This window comes from Ursus maritimus, unplaced genomic scaffold (genome assembly GCF_017311325.1).
Source record: "Ursus maritimus isolate PB19 unplaced genomic scaffold, ASM1731132v1 scaffold_32, whole genome shotgun sequence".
NCBI lineage: Eukaryota > Metazoa > Chordata > Mammalia > Carnivora > Ursidae > Ursus > Ursus maritimus.
Genome location: NW_024425786.1, coordinates 10,965,022 through 10,983,898, shown reverse-complemented (window position 1 = coordinate 10,983,898; position 18,877 = coordinate 10,965,022). Strand labels below are relative to the sequence as shown.

The window sequence follows — 18,877 nt, the reverse complement described above, 5'->3', positions numbered from 1 at the left end:
ACAGGTTTAGGCAACATTATGCACTGAGGCCACAATTCATCAGTGGCCAATTTGTTGTTGTTGCTTCTTAAAATCAACTTTGTTGACATACAATTTATGTACAAGATCAACAGCCAATTTTAAAGTAGTTGAAGAAATTTGTTTGGCTCTAGTCTCAAGGATAATGTAGAAATTCTGCGTGGAGAATTTTTGTTTGATGGACTTGCCTACAAGGGAGCCAGCAACTGCCTTCGGGGTTGGGTTTGGAAGACAAGGGATTCCTTCTCCCGCTCTCCAGCTGACTGCCCGCAGCTCTTTCTGGCTGGGGCTGGGGTGGTGTGAGAGACAGTCACTGAAGCGATGGAATTGGAGAGACAGGAGGCAGGATGAAAGCATAGGGTCTGCAAGGAGACAGACCTGCGTTCAACTTGTACTGCCCCCTCTAACTTGCTGTGCGAACAGAACAAGTTCCCGGGCGTCTCCGAGCCTGCCTCAGTCTCCTCATCTGTAGAATGGTACATGTCAGAGGGCCGTGCGGTTTAAGTGAGCCAATGCATCCACAGCACCTGCCCAAAGTGCCTGCCACGCCCCCGATTCCTGGCATGGGTGCCCATACCCACCGTGCACTGCGCCGACCGCCCCTCTTCTATCTATCTGGGTGGCTCCCCTCCATGCTCCCCTGGTTCCACCCGAGAGCCATCGCCCCTGTGTCGTGACTCTAAGGCCTCCACCAGCTTGCTTCCGAGTCCTACCTACCTGGTTTTTCAAGCTCTGGATCTCTCTCCGTTTGGCATCGATGTCTTCATCCAGAACCTGGAACTTACTCTGTCTGGACGAGGTGGACTCCGACAGCCTCTGACTCAGGCTGGCCACTTCATTCTGCAAGTTCGCTATCACGGCGTCTTTGTATTTAGATTCAAGTTCAAAATCCGAGAGACGGCTGATTTCTTTCCCCAGCAGCAGAATGATTTCATCCTGGGTGGAGGCCAGATGGGGAGTGTACCAGGTGTGGGTCTGGGGCGCAAGGCTGAGCCCACTTTTAAAAATGTAGGGAAAACGAGGTGTAATTCTTTTGGGAGGGTGAGGACAGGTGGGGAGGGGAAAAAGCAGACTTTCAAGGTTATCTCCACCGCTTGGAAAACCTCGCAGAGCCAAGAGTTTGTTGAAAATGATATACTTGTATATAGACTCTGTAATAGAGGTTTACAGCTCACGGGCACTGAAAATTTCCTTTCCTGTAAAATTATACTTTCACGTTGAGAACCACCACCCCACATGGGAACTTTTGTTGCTAAGGAGTTTATTTATAATATTTTAGTTTAGAATATTCAGCCTAGCACAGTGGGGACCCAAGAAAGGTAGTTAGGAAAACGACATTCTATTTGACCACATCCTGCGTATAAAGAGGACTATTTTTTAACTTAAAAAATTTAATACATTCTGAAATATTTCTTTTCCCTTTCCTCCCTTCTGGTACTTTCTGCCTCCTTGCGTGATTCACATAAAAATTTACTCCAGGTAACTGAGTCTGTAAAATAAATGAGACAGGAATGGTGATTTATTGGTGTGGGCTCGTGTCAACTTTGGGTTGGAAAAAAAAATCGCTGGCCGACTTTATCCACAGGTATAATTAACCGAGTTTCCAACTCTCCAAAAGAAAAGAGCTCTGCAGCCAAAGAATTTGTTAGGCTTCTCCCCAAAAAGAAAAGAAATCCCCCAAACTTCTCACCAGAAATCATCAATAAAATGCCAAAAAACCAGAAACACAAGTCCCCAGATGCATCTGCAAATGTAGCTACAGAATTTCTGCTTTTAAAGTAGTCCCTGCTCTTCCAGCAGTTTCCCACTGGTTGGAAGGAGGTAGAGTAATTTGTAGGCCAACTCATTTCCTGGGGAGCTGCCCAATGAGCCTCCCGACCTTCCAGCTGCCCGACCCAAGGACGGGCAGGGTTTCTGCCACGAGGAAGCTTCTCTGGCATTGCCAATTGCTGCCAAGGGTCTTTCTTTGAATCCCTGCAAATGCTTGTGGGGAAGTTTCCAGGGAGAGCATCAAACAGATTCCATACTCCTGGGCAGCCGTGCCTGTTTCACCCAATTATGGTCGGCCAGGTGCGGATTAACGATTTATGCAACAAACATGTATCAAGCTGCTCCTACCTGCCAGGCCCTGTGCTGGGCTCTTGAGTATAAAGAAGCCTGTAAGGTGTGGGGTACAGATGCCTCTTCTGTGAGGACCCCAACCTCTTCCTTGAGAGAGTACGCCCCCTTCCGCGTGGTCTTGGTAGGACTGTCAATCATGTGCCCTGCTCCTTCCTGTCCCGCCCCTTGTGCATGTGACCCAAGCTGGTCAATCAGGGTTTTCTCGGCGATCTCGCGCATCCATCACAGAGGGAAAGGATCATGCCTCCTTTTGGATCACAGACTTTAAATTTATGGGCTTGTGTGCCTGAGTTTGTCTTTTCCAACACATGAAGCCGGTGTGGCTACAGAAAGCCAAACTCCGAGGGAAACAGAGGGAAGAGATCCGTAGTAGGGAATGTTCTGATATTCTTGCTTAAGCTCCTGTATCTAGCCATGCCTGAAGCTAGTGGGCTTTTTAAACTTTCAAGATGAGCCAATACATGCTTTTTTTTTTTTCCCCTTAAGCTAATTTGTTTATTGGTACCTGCATTTGAAGGAGTCCTGGAAAGTCAGGGCATAAATGGCTTATAAATAGAAAAAAAAAATTATAAGTGCAGTTGCATTCTATTTCCAGTTAAACACTGGGGTGGATTGAAAAATGACCACAAATGCTTTGCAGCTTCTGCCATCAAGCAGAATTGACTTCCCCATTCCCTAAGCTCCGCCGGTCCTATGTCTTGCGTTGACCAATAGAATGTGGTAGAGTGATGTGCGGCACTCTCCAGGCAAGTTCTTAAAAGGCCATATGGCTTCTGTTCTGGCTCCCCGGGAAGCCTGGGGCCACCGTGCTGTGAAGCAGCCCCCGATGATAAACTACGTGCAGAGAGAGGCCCATCACTCCAGGCATGCTGGCTGAGGTCCCAGACTTGGGAATGAGGCCATCCGAGACCACTGGCTGACTACAGTTGCATAAGCGAAGCCAGTGGACACCAGCAGAAGAACATTCTAGGACAACCTGTAGATTCTGGGAAGTAATAAATGGCTGGGTTTTTTTGTTTGTTTGTTTGTTTGTTTTTGAGTAGGCTTCATACCCCACATGGGGCTTGAACTCATGACTCTGAGCTCAAGAGTCACATCTCTACTGACTGAGCCAGCCAGGCACCCAATAAAGTGTCGTTCTAAGCCACTATGCCTTGGGGTGGCTTGTGCACGGCAAGAGAGAACTGGTAACAGCGCTGGGTCTGGCTTCTTGCCCTCTGCAATACTTCTCCAAGGTCTGGTCCTGGGACACCTGTCACCTGAAGCCGCAGACCCCCATGCCTGGCCTGGACCCCGAGTGGTTCTGCTCCTCACAAACTCGGAGGATTGCCGCTGGCTCAGGCCCTGGTCTTTCAGGAAAGTAAGATATCGCAGGACCGCTTCTTTTAGGATAATTTCAGGTTGTGTCTATGTAGGGAGAAATCAACCTGGACTCTTCCCAGCATGGCTTGAACTCACCTGCTCTGGCTTCCACTCCCATTTCATCTTGAACCTCTCTGGTTCTTTAACAAACCTCTGTCTTCACTCAGTCCTTGACTTCATCGCTCACTTCTTCCTGCCAGGAAACGTGTTTTTTCCCCACCACTGTGACCGCCACTCATGGCTGACCACGCAGTTACTGGGTGGGAGTCAGGAGTACCAGCTTGGCAAGTTAACCAGCCCTAGCTTTGAATCCCAGCTCTGCCCCTCACACTGTGCAAACTTGGGCCAGTTACTGAACCTCTCTGAGCTTCAGCTCCCTCATCTGTAACGTGAGGGTGATAAAGTTTATTTTGAAGACGGTGAAGATTAATGAGTTAAATGAATGTCAAGGGCACAGGACACAGTCCAGCACACAGGGGGTGCTCAATACTTTGTGCTTGTAGAGGTTATTTGCGATAAAATGGGCAGTTACCATTTTGGTTGAATGCCCCAGGAGTAAAAGGTAGTTTCTTGGAAGTAGTAAAAAAGGCACTTCTAGAGCACAGAGAACAAGAGGCAATCCCTCCACAGTCCCTCCTGCTGCTATAGCTTTGTCCTTCCCCTGAGACCCCTCACCTTATCCTGGTGGGCTGGGTCCTGGTCCACGTAAATGTCCCTGGAAGGTCCTGCCCCGGAAATTCCTTCGACCACTGACTGTTCCGACAGTTCCACAGCATTGGTCCACACTAACGCACAAGATCAACAGAGAGCACACAGGACATTGTGAGTGTCCCTGAGGTCTAGAAGGATCTTTTTAGACCATCTTCATAATTCTTTTCCTGCTGTTATTAAAAATGGCAAAGCGGTGTCTACGTTCATTGCAAAACGATGAAGAAGGCATTTCAGAAGTATCAGAAAGGGAAGGACCTGCCTTCTCCCTCTTCTCCAGAGTTAGCTGTGCTGATGCGCTTTGGTGTGTCCCTTTCTAGGCTTTTTCCTATTCCCTGTAAGAGCTGGTGACCTTGGGCAGGTCGTTTACTCTCTAAACCTTAGTTATATAACTTACATGTTACAGTCTGTTATAAACGGCACTTTGAGGATTAAATGAATTAGTGGTGTAGAGCAGGGGTTGGCAAACCACCACGGCGCTAGGGACACATCTGGCCTCCCAGCTGTTTTTGTAAATAAAGTTTTATTGAAACACAGCCACAGTCATTCGTTTGCATATTGTCTATGGCTGCTTTCCAGCTACAAAGGCAGGGTTGAGTAGCTGTGACAGCATAGAGCCCACAGAGCCTAAAATATTTACAGAAAAAGCTTCTCTTTACAGAAGTGTCCCACACCTGAGCACTATATAAACATTAAGCACTAAATGTTAGCGATTTTTTATTGTAATTATATCTTTTTTTTTTAAATGATTTTTTATTATATTATGTTAGTCACCATACAGTACATCCCCGGTTTCCGATGTAAGGCTCGATGATTCATTAGTTGTGTATAACACCCAGTGCACCATGCAATACGTGCCCTCCTTACTACCCATCATATTGCAATTATATCTTTAAAAAAAATGGATTTCTATTGCAGAGATTTTTTCCCCAGCTTGATTCTTGCTTTTTCACTTGACAATATATCAAAACCATCTTCCCATGTCAGTATTTGTAGCTATGCTATGTTTTTTTTATAACTAGAAGTTTGTACCTTTTAATCCCCTTCATTATTTATACTGTTCTCTTTTAAGATTTTATTTTTATTTTTTTTAAAGATTTTAGTTATTTATTTGAGAGAGAGCATGAACTGGGGGGGAGGAAAAGGGAGAGGGAGGCAGAGGGAGAGGGGAAGCAGACTCCCTGATGAGCAGGGAACCTGATGTGGGTCTTGATCCCAGGACCCTAGGAGCATGACCTGAGCCAAAGACAGATGCTTAACCAACTGAGCCACCCAGGTGCCCCAAGATTTTATTTTTAAGTAATCTCTGCATCCAGCGTGAGGCTCAAACCCACGACCCTGAGATCAAGAGTTGCACGCTCCACTGACTGAGCCAGCCAGGCTCCCCTATACTGTATTTTTTTTTTTAAGATTTTATTTATTTATGTGACAGAGACAGAGAGCCAGCGAGAGAGGGAACACAGGCAGGGGGAGTGGGAGAGGAAGAAGCAGGCTCCCAGCGGAGGAGCCTGATGTGGGGCTCGATCTCAGGACTCTGGGATCACGCCCTGAGCCGAAGGCAGACGCCCAACGACTGAGCCAGCCAGGCATCCCTATACTGTATTTTTTTTTATGGTAGTGTTGCAGTACATTGTACAAATGCGCCAAGCATATTGAACTCAGATCCATTTGATAGACGTTAAGGATTTCCTGGGGTTTTTTTTTTTTTTTTTTTTTTTTTTTTTTTTTTGTTTTTTTTTTTTTTTTTTTTTTGCTTATTTTATTTATTTATTTTTTTTTTGCTTATTTCCCCCCAATATCACAAGGGTTGTTCACGACTTTGGGGAGTCCTGGCATTGTTATGTTTGGAGGCCCCACTCTGTAACACATGAAACATACCACGATTCACTCACACTAACACTGAATACATTTTTTGGGGGGGGTGTACAAACTTTTGAAAAGATTTCTATATTTCTGCTTTTGAGATCATTTGGCTCTAAGTGGCATGTTTTAAATTTTCGACTGACAGATTTCTGGGCAATCATCGCACATTCTTGTCTCCTTGTGAAGTGAGAAATTGAACCAATTGTTGTCAAAGGCTATGGAACATTAATGAATGTTAACATTAACAACTGATGAAGTACACACCGTCACATTTGTGGACATTTTCTCATTTATTCCCTTTGATTCCACATTTTTTATTTATGCATTTCAGAGCCAACGATTTTCTCCCCCAGGTCTCGACCGTGTTTGTGGACTCCACAAGCATGAGTGGACATAATCAAAGGCCCGTGGCGCCTGGCGAATGCGTGGCCTTGCATGTTGGATGCGTGGCTGTGGCCACAGTGTTTCCTGGGCACATGGAAGGAAAGGGGCTTGGGCTCCCAAGCACCCTCCCTGTGTCTGCACCAGGACAGGCTGGGATACACCTCCTTGTGTAGCTGGACCTTGGGTCACATCCCCTCCCTGGCTAACACCTGCCCTCACTTCCCTCTTTTTACAGGGTCTCAGGCCACGTTCTTCTGGGAATGTACTCTTCCACCACGCTGCTCTCGCACTCGTCCCACCCACCGCCCAACCTTGCCACTCACTGTCTCCCTTCCACCTGGAATTCTGTTCCCTCCCCTCTGCACTTTGTGAAGGTCACTTGCCTTTTGGTGCTTGGTTTTGAGTGTCACCCCCTCGGGGACACCTTCCTGATCCCCCAACTAAGTCGGGGCCTTAGAGTTACGAGCCCGTGGGGTACTGGACATCTCTGCTGCCAGTTGCTGTCATGGTTACCATTTTAGAGATGTTGTTCTGCGATCCTTTTGTTAATGTCAGTCTCCTGAACTGAGTGGTGAGTTCTGTGAGGTTGGGGACCATGTCTCAAGTTTGTGCCCCTTAAAATGAATTGATTAATCCCATCTGACAGATGTGTAAACGGACACAAAGAGAGAAAACCTCTGCCCAAGCTCACAGAGCTGGAAAGAGGCCAAGCTTCAGTGCGAACCCCCACCTGTCTCCATCCTGTGATGTGCTCATGGGCAGGGAAAGGTGCTCAGGAGTATTGTCTAAGAACAAAAAGCTCAGGGCCTGGCCCACTCATAACCAATAACTCCTGAAAGGCTTGCTGGCCACCAGTGCCTTCCATATGTAAATGCCGGGGCTCACAAAATCCCGTGAGGCAGGTGCTGTTACAGCCACGCTGAGAAGCCCAGGTGCAGAGACAGAGGCCCCGCAAACGGTAAGGGGCAGTCAGGCCGGACCCAGTCGGTCTGGCTCCAGAACCAGCGCACACACCCGCAGGCGGGAGGTCCTCCCCAGTAGTGCACGTGTGAATGAGGCAGTGAGTGAGGAATTTAGGAGCTGGTTCACGGTGGCAAACCCATCAACGAGAAGCAGGGTTGCATGGACCGTGCCCCATGGAGCGTCTCCCTTCCTGTTGATTGCCAAGGACCGGATTTGGGATTCGCTTGATGGAGTTTTAGCAGCTGCCTGATGAAACCAGTAAAGTGACCAAATGGCCTGGCTTGCCAGGTACTGGGGGCTTCCTGGGATGGGGGACTTCAGTTCCAAGGCCAGCAAAGACCCAGGCAAACTGGGACCAGTGGGTCCCCCCAGAAATAGCTGAGGAAAGAAAGGTCCCTACTTACCCACCCAATTGGTTTCCTGTCTCCATGGCGGAGCCCGACAGTGCTGTGGACAGAAAGGGCTTAGGGAAGAGGGTCTGCTGGGTGTGAGGGCCTCAAAGCTCGGACAGCAGGTATGCTCACACCACCCCTGAGCATGGGCCTTCCATGTTTTGTCAGTATTCTGTGTGTGGGGAGCAGGCCCTGGGCCCACGGCCCAAAGCACCAAGATGGTGACTCCCTCTCTCTGTGGAATACTCTTCCTGCTTCCTCCCCAGGAATTCTGGAAGCTGGCTGCGGGTAAGGGGGAGGGGCTAGGGTGGGGGGGCAACAGAAGGGCTTCCTGGAGAATGTCACTGAGCAGGTCTGTCTGATAGAAAACTAAAGAGAGCTACATAAGAGAATTTAAACTTCTCTAGTACCAGTCACGTTAAAAAGGTAAAAAGATGAAACTGATTTTGAAATGTATTTTATCTAACCCAGTACGTTAAAACATTATCCATTCAACACGTAATCAAGACCAAAAAGATGGAGGTGTTTTACGTTTGTCTTCTTTTGGGCACCAAGTCTTTAAAATCCAGGTTCCTTTTACACTTAAAGCGCCTCTCCATTTGGAAGTTGCATTTTCAACGGGAAGACTTGATCTGTATTTGGGCTTCACCAAAACTTGCAGTTGAAGAAGCAGATTTGCATCCTCAACACGTTCCAGGGATACTTTAAGCCTTCCAATAACTGAATCAGGTATCGGTTTTGAAATTTAAATTAATGCAAATTAAACATTCAGTTCCTCTGCCCCTTAGCCGCCTTAGCTCAGTCCGCGTGTGGCTGGTGGCTACCGCATCAGAAAGCACAGGCCTGGAACATTTCTCCTTCTGTTCTCCTTTACTTGATATCTCCTTTCCTGCCAACATCTATAACTGGATTTTTTTTTTAAAGGAATACGGGAGAAGTGAGATTTAAAAAAAAAAAACAATGATTCTATGGTGCGGGCTTTGATTAAAACATCCAGCCGAATTCTGTGGCACGTTAGTGACTGTCCCAAGGCCTATGGCTTAGTTTTTCAATATTCAGCAGAGGCTGTTTGATGCTATGTCTGTACGATTTGTTTACCTTTCGACCTAGGGGTGGTCCGTTGCCCTCATCAGGAGTCCCCACGCCTGGGGCGGCCAGGCAGCATCACATTGGACAGGCCACAGTCCAGAGGCAGCTATGACACCTGAGGCTTTCCTAATTAGCAAACCGAAGGCCAGAGATGGGTTTTTTTTGGTAAAATTGGTGGCCCGTGACCTTGTACGCTCTATGTTAGAAATGGGTTCCCAGTGGTCACATGAAAGAAGGTACTGCCTGTAGGTCAGTTGAAGTACTGCGGAGCCCCTCCTTTGTGCTCTCCAGGAGGGACCTGTGTCCAGTCTTGGTTTAGATCTCTGCCCTCTGAGGCCATCTCTGGGGGTAACTCCAGATGCCCCAGTGACCTTGTCCTGGCTGCCCTAACAGGACAGACAGCCTGCACTTGATCAAACCTACAGAGTAGGCTGAACGCTCTTGAAGGCATGTTTACTGGAAGTCTGCATGGGGTGGAATTCATCTGAGACTTTCTTTATATCCAGGCAGGCAGGTGCTGGAGCAGCCTCCCCCACCCGCCCCAGACGCCTTTACTGACTCCTGTTACCTTTCAAAGAGAACCCAAGGGCCATGTATGACCAAACTGGCTTAACTCAGTTCAAGATAAACCCTCTAGCTGCCGGATCATTTGGAGGTCCCAGTGGGGAGAATCCTGAGGGAGGGATGGGATGGCTGGGGCAGTGGGATGGCAGAAGTGGGGAACAGAGGTGCTTTAAGGAGTTTCAAGCTACAACTATATACCAAATGGGAGAGAAGTTGCTTCAATATTTTAACAACTGTCTGGCTCTCCTGGAATTTATCAGATAATTATCGGTCCTCACCAGGGACAGCATGTGTGTACCTGCATTGTGGCTTTAGGATTTGGACTGGGTACCTTTCATTGTGTGGTGGTCAGCCTCTAAGAGGGCACCAGTGGTTCTTAACTCCTGGTATTCACACCCTCTGATTGTCCTCTCCAACAGTGGATGGACTTTGCAATGGTCCGATCAGTGGCCATGATGAAATACCATAGACTGGGCAACTTAAGCAATGGAATGATATTCCTTACAGCCTGGAGGCTAGGAGTCCAAGATCAAGATGCCATCAGGGTTGGTTTCCCCTGAGGCCTCTTCATGGCTTATAGATGGCTACTTTCTTTCTGTGTCTTCACATGGTATTTCCTCCATGTATAGGTATCCCTGGTTGGTCGGTCGGTCGGTCGGTCTCTCTTTTTCTTCTTACAAGGATCCCTGTGATGTGGTGGCAGGAAGTTATATAGCACATTGCCTGTGGTGATGTGGAAAACAGAGAATGTTCCTAATGAACTGGGGATGGAGCCCAGGCAGAGTGCCACCTGCCACCTTCCTGGCACTTACTGTGAGCTGCGGGAGGGGAGGGAGGCCAACGGAGGGACTGTTGAGCCACAAGGAGCTGGGACTTGATTGGGCTTGAAGATTCCCTGCCTCTCCACATGGCACATGCAATGGAAGACATAGGTTCTGGGCAAAGATCAAGTCCAGAGTACTCTCAGGAAAACGTGCTCCAAAGACGAAGCTGTGTGCATGACTGTTATATCCTTTGTCAAGAACACAGAACGATCTGAGCTGGTGTCTCAGGGAACGATTTGGGCAAAGCATAGGGCTTCTAAGAAGTGTTGTCTCTCCCACTCTTGGCAGAAGCCCAGGGCAGAGGAGCGCTTGTGTCAAAGGAATATGTGGGCATGGCTTTTGCCTACTAGGCTGAACCCCAATAAGGAACACTACTGGGATGCCTGGATGGCTCAGTCGGTTAAACGTCTGCCTTCAGCTTGGGTCATGATCCCAGGGTCCTGGGACCGAGTCCTGCATCGGGTTCCTTGCTCAGCGAGGAGGCTGCTTCTCCCTCTGCCTGCCACTCTCCCTGCTTGTGCTCTCTCCCTCTCTCTCACTCTCTGACAAATAAATAAATAAAATCTTTAAAAAAAAAAAAAGGAACACTACCGATGTGGACTGAGGGAGGCAGAGACCCACAAAAGAAAAAGAAGCCTATGAACCCCACACGTCTATAGGCAGGTAGCTGGCTACAGAACTATGCAGTTGCAAACATGTGATGCCTTTCACGGAAGAGGTAGGAGGACTCAGAGGGCTGATCCAAGGAACCAGAGAGCAGAGGCGAGAGCCACAGAGGGTCATTTCTGGGCAAGAATAGGTCTAAGTCCTAATCAGGGAACTTCCAACATTTTCCTGGTTGGATTTCAGAATTGCTTTGGGCCAAGGACTCCTGTGTGTTTGTTTTTCCCTTTTGAACAGAAGGCGTGTCCACAGCAGTATGCTCTGTCTGTCCCACCAGTGTACGTTGGGTGTGTGAGGGACAGACGACCCGTCTCTTTAGTCCACAGGTCTTCGGATTGCTGGAAATGGTACTTGAAAAGCTGAATTTAAGGAGCTACACCCAGTGAGCACCATCTGTACCTGGACTTGATTTAGATGATGAGATTCTGGGATTTAGGCTGATGCTGGAATAGAGTGAGACTTTGGGGGAACTCAGGAGAGGGTGAGGGAGCTGTACAAGTGGGGGGGGGTGTGAATCATTGAGAACCAGAGGGCAGACTGTGGTAGCCAGTCCCTAGGAGAGGGCTGCCAATAATTCTTGCCTCCTGGTATTCAGGCCCATGGGCCGTCTTCTCCCACACTGGATGGAGCTGACTTGTGTAATGACAGAGTGGCTTCTGAGACTTGGTCCTAAGAGACGTTGTCATTTCCATCTTGCTCTCTTGGATCACTTGCTCAGGAAGAGCCAACTGCTATTCCATGAGGATTCACCAGCAGCTCTCTGGATAGGTCCGTATGGTGAGGACCTGGGGCCTCCTGCCAACAGCCATGTGAGTGCGCCATCTTGGAAGCAGATCCTCTGGCCCCGGTCAAGCCTTCAGATAACTGCAGTCCTGGCCAACAGCTTACCTGCAACCTTCTAAGTAACCCTGAGCCCCAGCCACCCTGCTAAGCTGCTCCCAAATTCCTGACCCACAGAAACTGTATCAGACAATACACGTTTGGGGTTTTGTGTGTGTGTGTGTGTGTATGTTTGCTTTAGGCCACTAAGTTTTGGGAGAATGTGTCATGCAGCAATTGATAACTTATATACATGGCATGTTAATTCTACATCAAAAAGACCAAAACTGTTGAACTCTGGTCACTGGTATATATACTAACATATTAAGGGGGAAGACTACAGATGTGTGCAATTTATTTTGAAACACATCAAAAAATAAGATGGATTAATGAATGAGTAGAAGGATGGTTAGACAGATACGCAAGACAGTATAGCAAAATGTTAATGATGGAATTAGGTGGGAGGTTCTCTGTCACATTCATTTTACTTTGCTGTATGTTTGACAATTTTCATATTTATAAAATGTAGGGGGGAAATGGCTGAGTAATTTCATTTGATGCTGATGGCGCATAAGGGTTCATCTGATGATGATGATGATGATTAAGAAGATGATATAACTGCGTTTCATTTACTCCTCCATTTGTATATTTCACAACAATAACTATTCTTGAATGGCTGAGGGAGGTGATTAGGTGAATGGTCCTGAGTGACACCAGGAGAGGCTGTGGAGCCACAGAGACACCTGGGGACTCCAAGGGGTCTGGGGCTGGGATGCAGAGGGCAGAGAATGGGATCTTCCACATCACAGGCCTGGAGGAAATCGGAATCATGCCAGGTACTAAGTCAAACCTGTTGGTGAGGCCAAGAGGACAGTGACAGGGAGGAAGTCCCCTCCCCAAATGCCACGAGGCCTTCTAGGGAAGAGGGTGAGCAAAGGAAACTGTGAAGGCTGGTTCCCAAAGTGACCAGGCTGTGAGTGACAGTGACAGTGACTGAGATAACCAGCCTTAAATTTGACTGACAAATGTCAGATTGGACTAAATTGAATATGTCACGTCTGGGAGGTAATTTTCCTCGATAAGCCTCAGCCTCCACTCACCTGTAAAATGGTAATAAAATATTTAAAAACCTCCTAAGGCTGTTGTGGCCAAGGGGGATTTCAGGTGCCAATATTTCTGCACATGTGAGTCAAAGCTGTAAGTTTACAGTCCTGCTACGCATTCACCTATAAGCACACACACACTGACACACACCCACACACTCGCCACAGGGGCACGGACGTCTGCCTGTGTGCAGAGCATGAAGTCTGAATAGGCCCCAAAAAGCCAACAGGGGGTATTGGGTGATGAGGGTGATAAATGATCTTTAACTATTTTCTTACTTTCTGTTTATCCCTGATTTTTTTTTTTTAAAGGAGGTTCCCCCCTGGGCTTTTGCCAACACGGGGCTTGAACCCACCACCCTGAGATCAAGACCTAAGCTGAGATCAAGAGTCGGATGCTCAACCGAATGAGCCCCCCAGGCGTCCCTACCCCCGATTTTCTCACAATTAACTAGTTCTACTTTTAGAATTGGAGAAAATAAGCATAAACCAAGCCCCACCCTTGAGGCTCTCAGCCCATCCCCAAAGCCACCAGGGGAAGCACGCATGAATACCTTGCTTGATGACGGGAGGCCTGTGAGTGTTATCCACCACAAAGGAGAACATCTTCCCACCAGCACTCACAGGCCGCTTGTGGGAGGCAGGCGGGACCATGGTAGGTCTGGGAAACCCCTGGGACCAGCTCCTCTGCACTGGTGTTGGCCGGATGCCCGGGTGGAAGGGCATCTGTGGTGGTGAGGGTGACTGTTTCGACTGCTGTGTGGCTCGAGGTGGCTGTGGTCTTGGCCAAGGTACCGAGCCACTCATCCAGGGGAAGGAGACCTACAGGGGCAGACAAGAAGGTCAGAGGAGGTTCCGATCTGCTGGAGCTGGTCTCCACTCTTGTCCCAGCCCTATAATTGCTGCCCTAGGGCTCAACTTATAAGTCTCTTCCCCCAGGAAGCCCTCCCAGTCTCTCCCCAAGTTTGGGACGGTGGTCCCCACCATGGGTCACGTTGCACGCTATTGCACCACCATTAATTGGGGGCAGCCTTCATGCCAGGCATCCTGCCAGGAGGTTCACGTGCATTGCCCTATTTAATACACCCAACGCTCTGTCATGAGGCTGGGGCTGAGCAAGACCTCGTGACTTTCCAAGATCGCAGATTTGCAGATGAGCCTCTGAGCTGGTAGAATGTCACCTCTAAGAGAAGAGGGCTTTTGTCTACCTTGCTCACCCCTTATCCTCAGCACCTAGAATGAGTGCCTGCCACATACAGAGCAGGCCCTCGAATACTGGGTGAAAGAATGAATGAACAAATCACTGAGATTCACACCCAGCTTTCTAGGATCCTCTCCCCCCCAGCCCGCTTTCTTCCCATCCACACTGCCCATCTCTTGGGCACTTCTATGCCATCTGTCCTCTGAAGCCGAGCTCTGGCATGGCATGGATCCTCAATGTCTCGTTAACCTTTGATCCTCGACGTCTATCACACCTGATTCTTGGGAGATGCTCCGTAAATATCTACCAAGGGAATGTTTCAGCATCTGACCTGTGGAAGATGTCTGCAGCTACTGTCATTGGGAAGCACACCCAACTCCATCTAACCGCGGACAAGCACAACCCGAGAGGGGCTGACACCTGGCTTGTGCCTCGGTTTCATGCCTCAGTCGTGGCTTCTCCCTGGGCCTAGTGGTTAAACAATGACATTGGGGCGGGCTATCATTCATTGCTCTTTCCTTATCCGTCCCTCACAATAGCCCTGTAGGTCTCCTGATTCCTACTGCACAAACTGAGCCTTGGTGAGGCTAAGGAATTGACCCAGACTCAGGTAGTGATGGGGAGGGAACTGGGATCGAGGCCTGATGACTCCTGTCTCTGTCGCTATCTCAACCCTAACTCCCTTCTCTTGGCAGAAAAAACACACTAAGTTCAAATGTTTGTCACCTGTGTAGGGCCACACATCTATTCCCCCCAGCTCACATTTATCCCGTAGACTGGAGAGAATATGAGCTCAGAAGCACATAAAGAGAAACAGACACTTCCAAAATATGAGCCCCAGCTTACAGAGCTTTGCTTGGATTTTATTCAAGAGGAAGGGTCTCCGCTCACTCAGGCTCCTGAACCAAGCTTTCAACTCCAGTCTTTCCCCAGCAAGTTAAGGATCCTGTGCGTTCCCTCTGGAGACTCTCTCTTGGAGTCGGTGAGAACAGCGTTCAGGGAAATCAAGCTCCAACTGCCTGGAGACATCTGGCCCAGCATTCCTAAGGCTACTGGCCCACTTTACATCTGCTTAGGGAACGCACTTGGCAGGGTACCGGGACTCTGTTACCTTCTGTGCAGTTTCGAATTTCTCTCTGCCGTCAACACCTTAGTCTCTCCATCTGTGCCTTCCTCCTGTCTTCACTCTCCGCGGCTGAGGTGTCCTGCCCTGCACTGACTTCTCCATCCATCCTGTCCCTTCCCTTCCCCACCTCTTGCCTCAGTCATTCCTACAACCTTTTCCTTTCAGTTTAATAAATATTTATTGAACGAATGGGCTAAAGGTGACAAAGGGTAAATTGTTACGTGGTTGACCCCCAGCCTGCTGGAAAACAAGTCTAGTGGTTACTGGTAGCGGCGGAGGAACTCTCTTTCGTGCTGGGGTCCTCAGGTAACCTGCTCACCACTAAACTGCGAGGGTGCCGGCAGCAGTGAACACGGCGGGGGTCTCCCGGGCTCCGCTTCGCTGGTGCTCAGGCCAGAACCCACTCAGGTCTCTTGGAGACTCTGGGGGGAATCTCCTGCCCAATCGCTGAGCTCCTTGTTTTGGGTGGGGCTACACACTCAGCCAATCACATCCCCCAGCCAACGTGATTGGTTCAGTAGTGGGGCATGTGATCCAATCAGAGCCAAGGAGACCCAGGGAGCTGAGGCTGGAAGCCAGGATCTGGAAAGACCTCCCAGACTGGAGAATGTAGTCTCCCCCATGAGGGAGTGGGGCCCAGGCACGGAGAGATGGAAGCTGTTGGTATTTTAATCTGGTAAATCACACATAACATAAAATTTGCCATCTTAACCATTTTTAAGTGCAGGGTCCAGGAGTGTTAAGGACACTCACGTTGCTGGGAGACAGATCCTCAGAAAGCTTCCATCTCGCAAAACTGAAACTCTGTCCCCATTAAACACCATCCCCCCTCCCCAGCCCCTGGCACCCACCAGTCCACTTTCTGTCTCTATGAATTTGACTCTCTAGGTACGTCAGGTAAATGGAATCACACAGCATTTGTCTTTTGGTGACTGGCTCATTTCACTGAGCAGCAGGTCCTCAAGGTTCATCCACGTTGTAGCACGTGTCAGAATTCCCTTCCTTTTTGTATACATCACACATTTTGCTTATCCATTCAGTGTCAACGGGCACTTGGGTTGTTTCCACTCTGGCTATTGTGACCACGCTGCTGTGAACATGGACGTGCACACGGGGAAGCTGGCTGTGAGCCCTGGCTTGGGTGGTGCCCTGAGCCACTCAGCCCCGGGAGGCCAGCTAGAGCAGCACAGAGCCCTAACGGTAGGGTCTCTAACGGGGGAGGGGCCAGGGACACATAAATGCAGCAAAGACTCCAATCGTCTTTTTTGGGTTCAAAAATCAAACTATAAAGCTTTTTGTTTTCTTTCTCAAGCTTGTTGACTGCGATGGCTTTAGTTGGAAGGTCGGAGCTGATTTTGTCTGGTTTGCCTGCTCGCTCTATAATAAGCCAGGTCAAGGTTTTCTCAGAAATTGCTGCCAGTAACTACAAGGAAACAGGCAGGGGTAAAGCAAACACAAGAAAAAGACTCACATTAAAACCTGGTGCTGGGCTGTGCTCACATTAGAATGTACACAGAGCCTGGGGTCAAGGTCAGTTATCAAGTCTGGTTTTAGAAACTTTAGTTTAAAAATACATGTTAATGCCTTTTCTCGTTCTTTTCCCCTGCCTTTTCTCTGACCATATGGCATATTGCATGTTTTTTTGTTTTGTTTTTGAGGGAGCATATGGGATGTTCCTGATTTCTTCCACACTATCTTCAAAATAGCAGGTTGTCAACCACCTAGATTACCCATGACACACCTATTACTGAATTTTATCAGCTTGAACAAACGCCTGTCAATGATTTACTCAAGAAAACATAATACGTTTTTTTCAGATTATCTACTTGTTCTTTGTGTTATCTTTCCAATATGTGCTTCTGGCTCTGTAAAAGGTGCAGGCTGAATGGGACACCCTAAAATAATCAAGGTAGTTTGCATATAGGGTGCCTACAGGATGCACACATTCTGCCAGGACTCCCTGGAAGCTGGGTAGAAGAGTGAAGTAGACCTTGCCCTTGGAGAGCCCGTCACCAGCTCTGCCGTTGGTAATTGCTGATACTTCTAGGGCTATGAGCTACCATGTTGAGAAGCCACACATGTGCTGGAGACTGTGCTGTGCACTGAACATATGTGTTTTCATCTAATCGCCAGGATACTCTTGGAGGTGGAGAGGCATTTTTACCCCCATGTTGTGGATAAGAAAGTGCAGCTCAGAGAGGTTAAGTGACTTGCCCAAGGTCCCACAGCCAGGAAGCAGTGATGCTGTCTGACTCGAATACCTGTGCTCTCAGAGCTCTGAGGTTATTTGAAGTCATGATTTTATACCTGCTTTCCGTACTCACAGAAGGGTCTTAAATGATTGGCTAGTGGGGAATAGATTTTCTGAGTTACAAAAAAGAAAATAAGAAAGACGGTGTGAAGAACCACAAGAGGTAGCATGGGCTACTTGGAAACAGGATTTTCTAGGAACACCGACAACTCTCTTATGGAAGTGTCATTCATACGGTACACGCCACACGCTGGACGTGGCTCCCCAGCCTCCACCCAGGGAGGACCAGGGCATGTCCTCTGTACCAGAGGTGTGCTGGGGCCAGCCGCTGCCGGTTCATGAGAGCCAGTTACTACGTGCCCAGGAATTTCTTGAGCTGGTTGATAAACACAGCCATTAATAAAAATCAAATTATACAAACATACAATTAAATGATATTAGAAACAAAGGTAAAAGATAGCTAAAACTCACCCTTCCTAATTATTTTACTATATTTTATTATTATCTGTACTCTTGAGGTTATTTGACTCTACGTATGTGTGTAATACTGCTCGTCTCTCTGCATCTCTGTATTCAGTAATGTCTCACTGGTCACTTGACATTGGCCTTGGCGGAAGTATTTACACCCCAGAAATCAGGGAACACTGTAAATCAAAGCTCGATCTTTTTTGTTTTGCTGATCGTCTACACGTAAGGAAGGTCTGGAGAAAATGTTAACAGTATAAATTATACAAAAGCATGTTGTGTCTAGAGCCATTAGATTACGAGTAGCATGTAAAACTGACGAAATAGTTCTTCAGGAAGTATTCGAAATCTATTCTCTGGCACAGCAAAGAGGTCATTGATAAACACGTGAAGACCCAGCATACATCTTCATTGTTTCACTTTTGTCTTACTCGGGGATGCAAACAAGGATATCCACCCACGTTCAGGTTGGGAACCCGCTTTCTCGTCAGTCGTGAAGGTAAGTTGGCTGCGGGTGTGAGCATTCAGCCAGTCAGTGAAAGTGCTCTGTGAGTCGACTGGCTGTACGCAGCTTACGATAAAGAGCAGTGTATATTTTGTTATTATCTGTAGAGAATGTTACACATTCTTTCCATCAGTAAACTTTATGCTCTATACGCATACTTCACTTTTTCCAGAGAGCCGCTGGGAAGCATTTTCCAGCGAAGCATGGCTGTGCCCAGCACCCCGCACCGTGCCTGGGATTCTGGGGGTGGGGCGGGGAAAATACACTACAAGCCTGGCACATCTTGTAATTGCAGAAACTAAGGAGATCCTCCAAAGTCAAGGGTGGGGACCTGTCAAGGGACACCAACCAACCTCAAAAAGCCCGCAGTGGCCAAGCCTGGAGTTATTCGAGCAACAAGACAGACGATGTAGGACTGGACCATCACCCAAAGTATACACTTTGTTCATGTATATA

The 18,877-nt window shown here is 48.1% G+C and overlaps 1 protein-coding gene across 1 annotated transcript in view; it reads right to left on the bottom strand.

The window, feature by feature from the left end:
- The window catches only part of FHAD1 (forkhead associated phosphopeptide binding domain 1), a 123,332-nt gene that overhangs the window by 75,476 nt on the left and 28,979 nt on the right, over positions 1–18,877 (bottom strand). The window contains exons 3-5 of the mRNA XM_040645810.1: positions 13,428–13,695; positions 4,177–4,286; positions 736–954 (exon numbers count right to left, since the gene is read on the bottom strand). Of these exons, the coding sequence (XP_040501744.1) occupies positions 736–954; positions 4,177–4,286; positions 13,428–13,695 (597 nt within the window). The remainder of the gene's footprint in view (positions 1–735; positions 955–4,176; positions 4,287–13,427; positions 13,696–18,877) is intronic.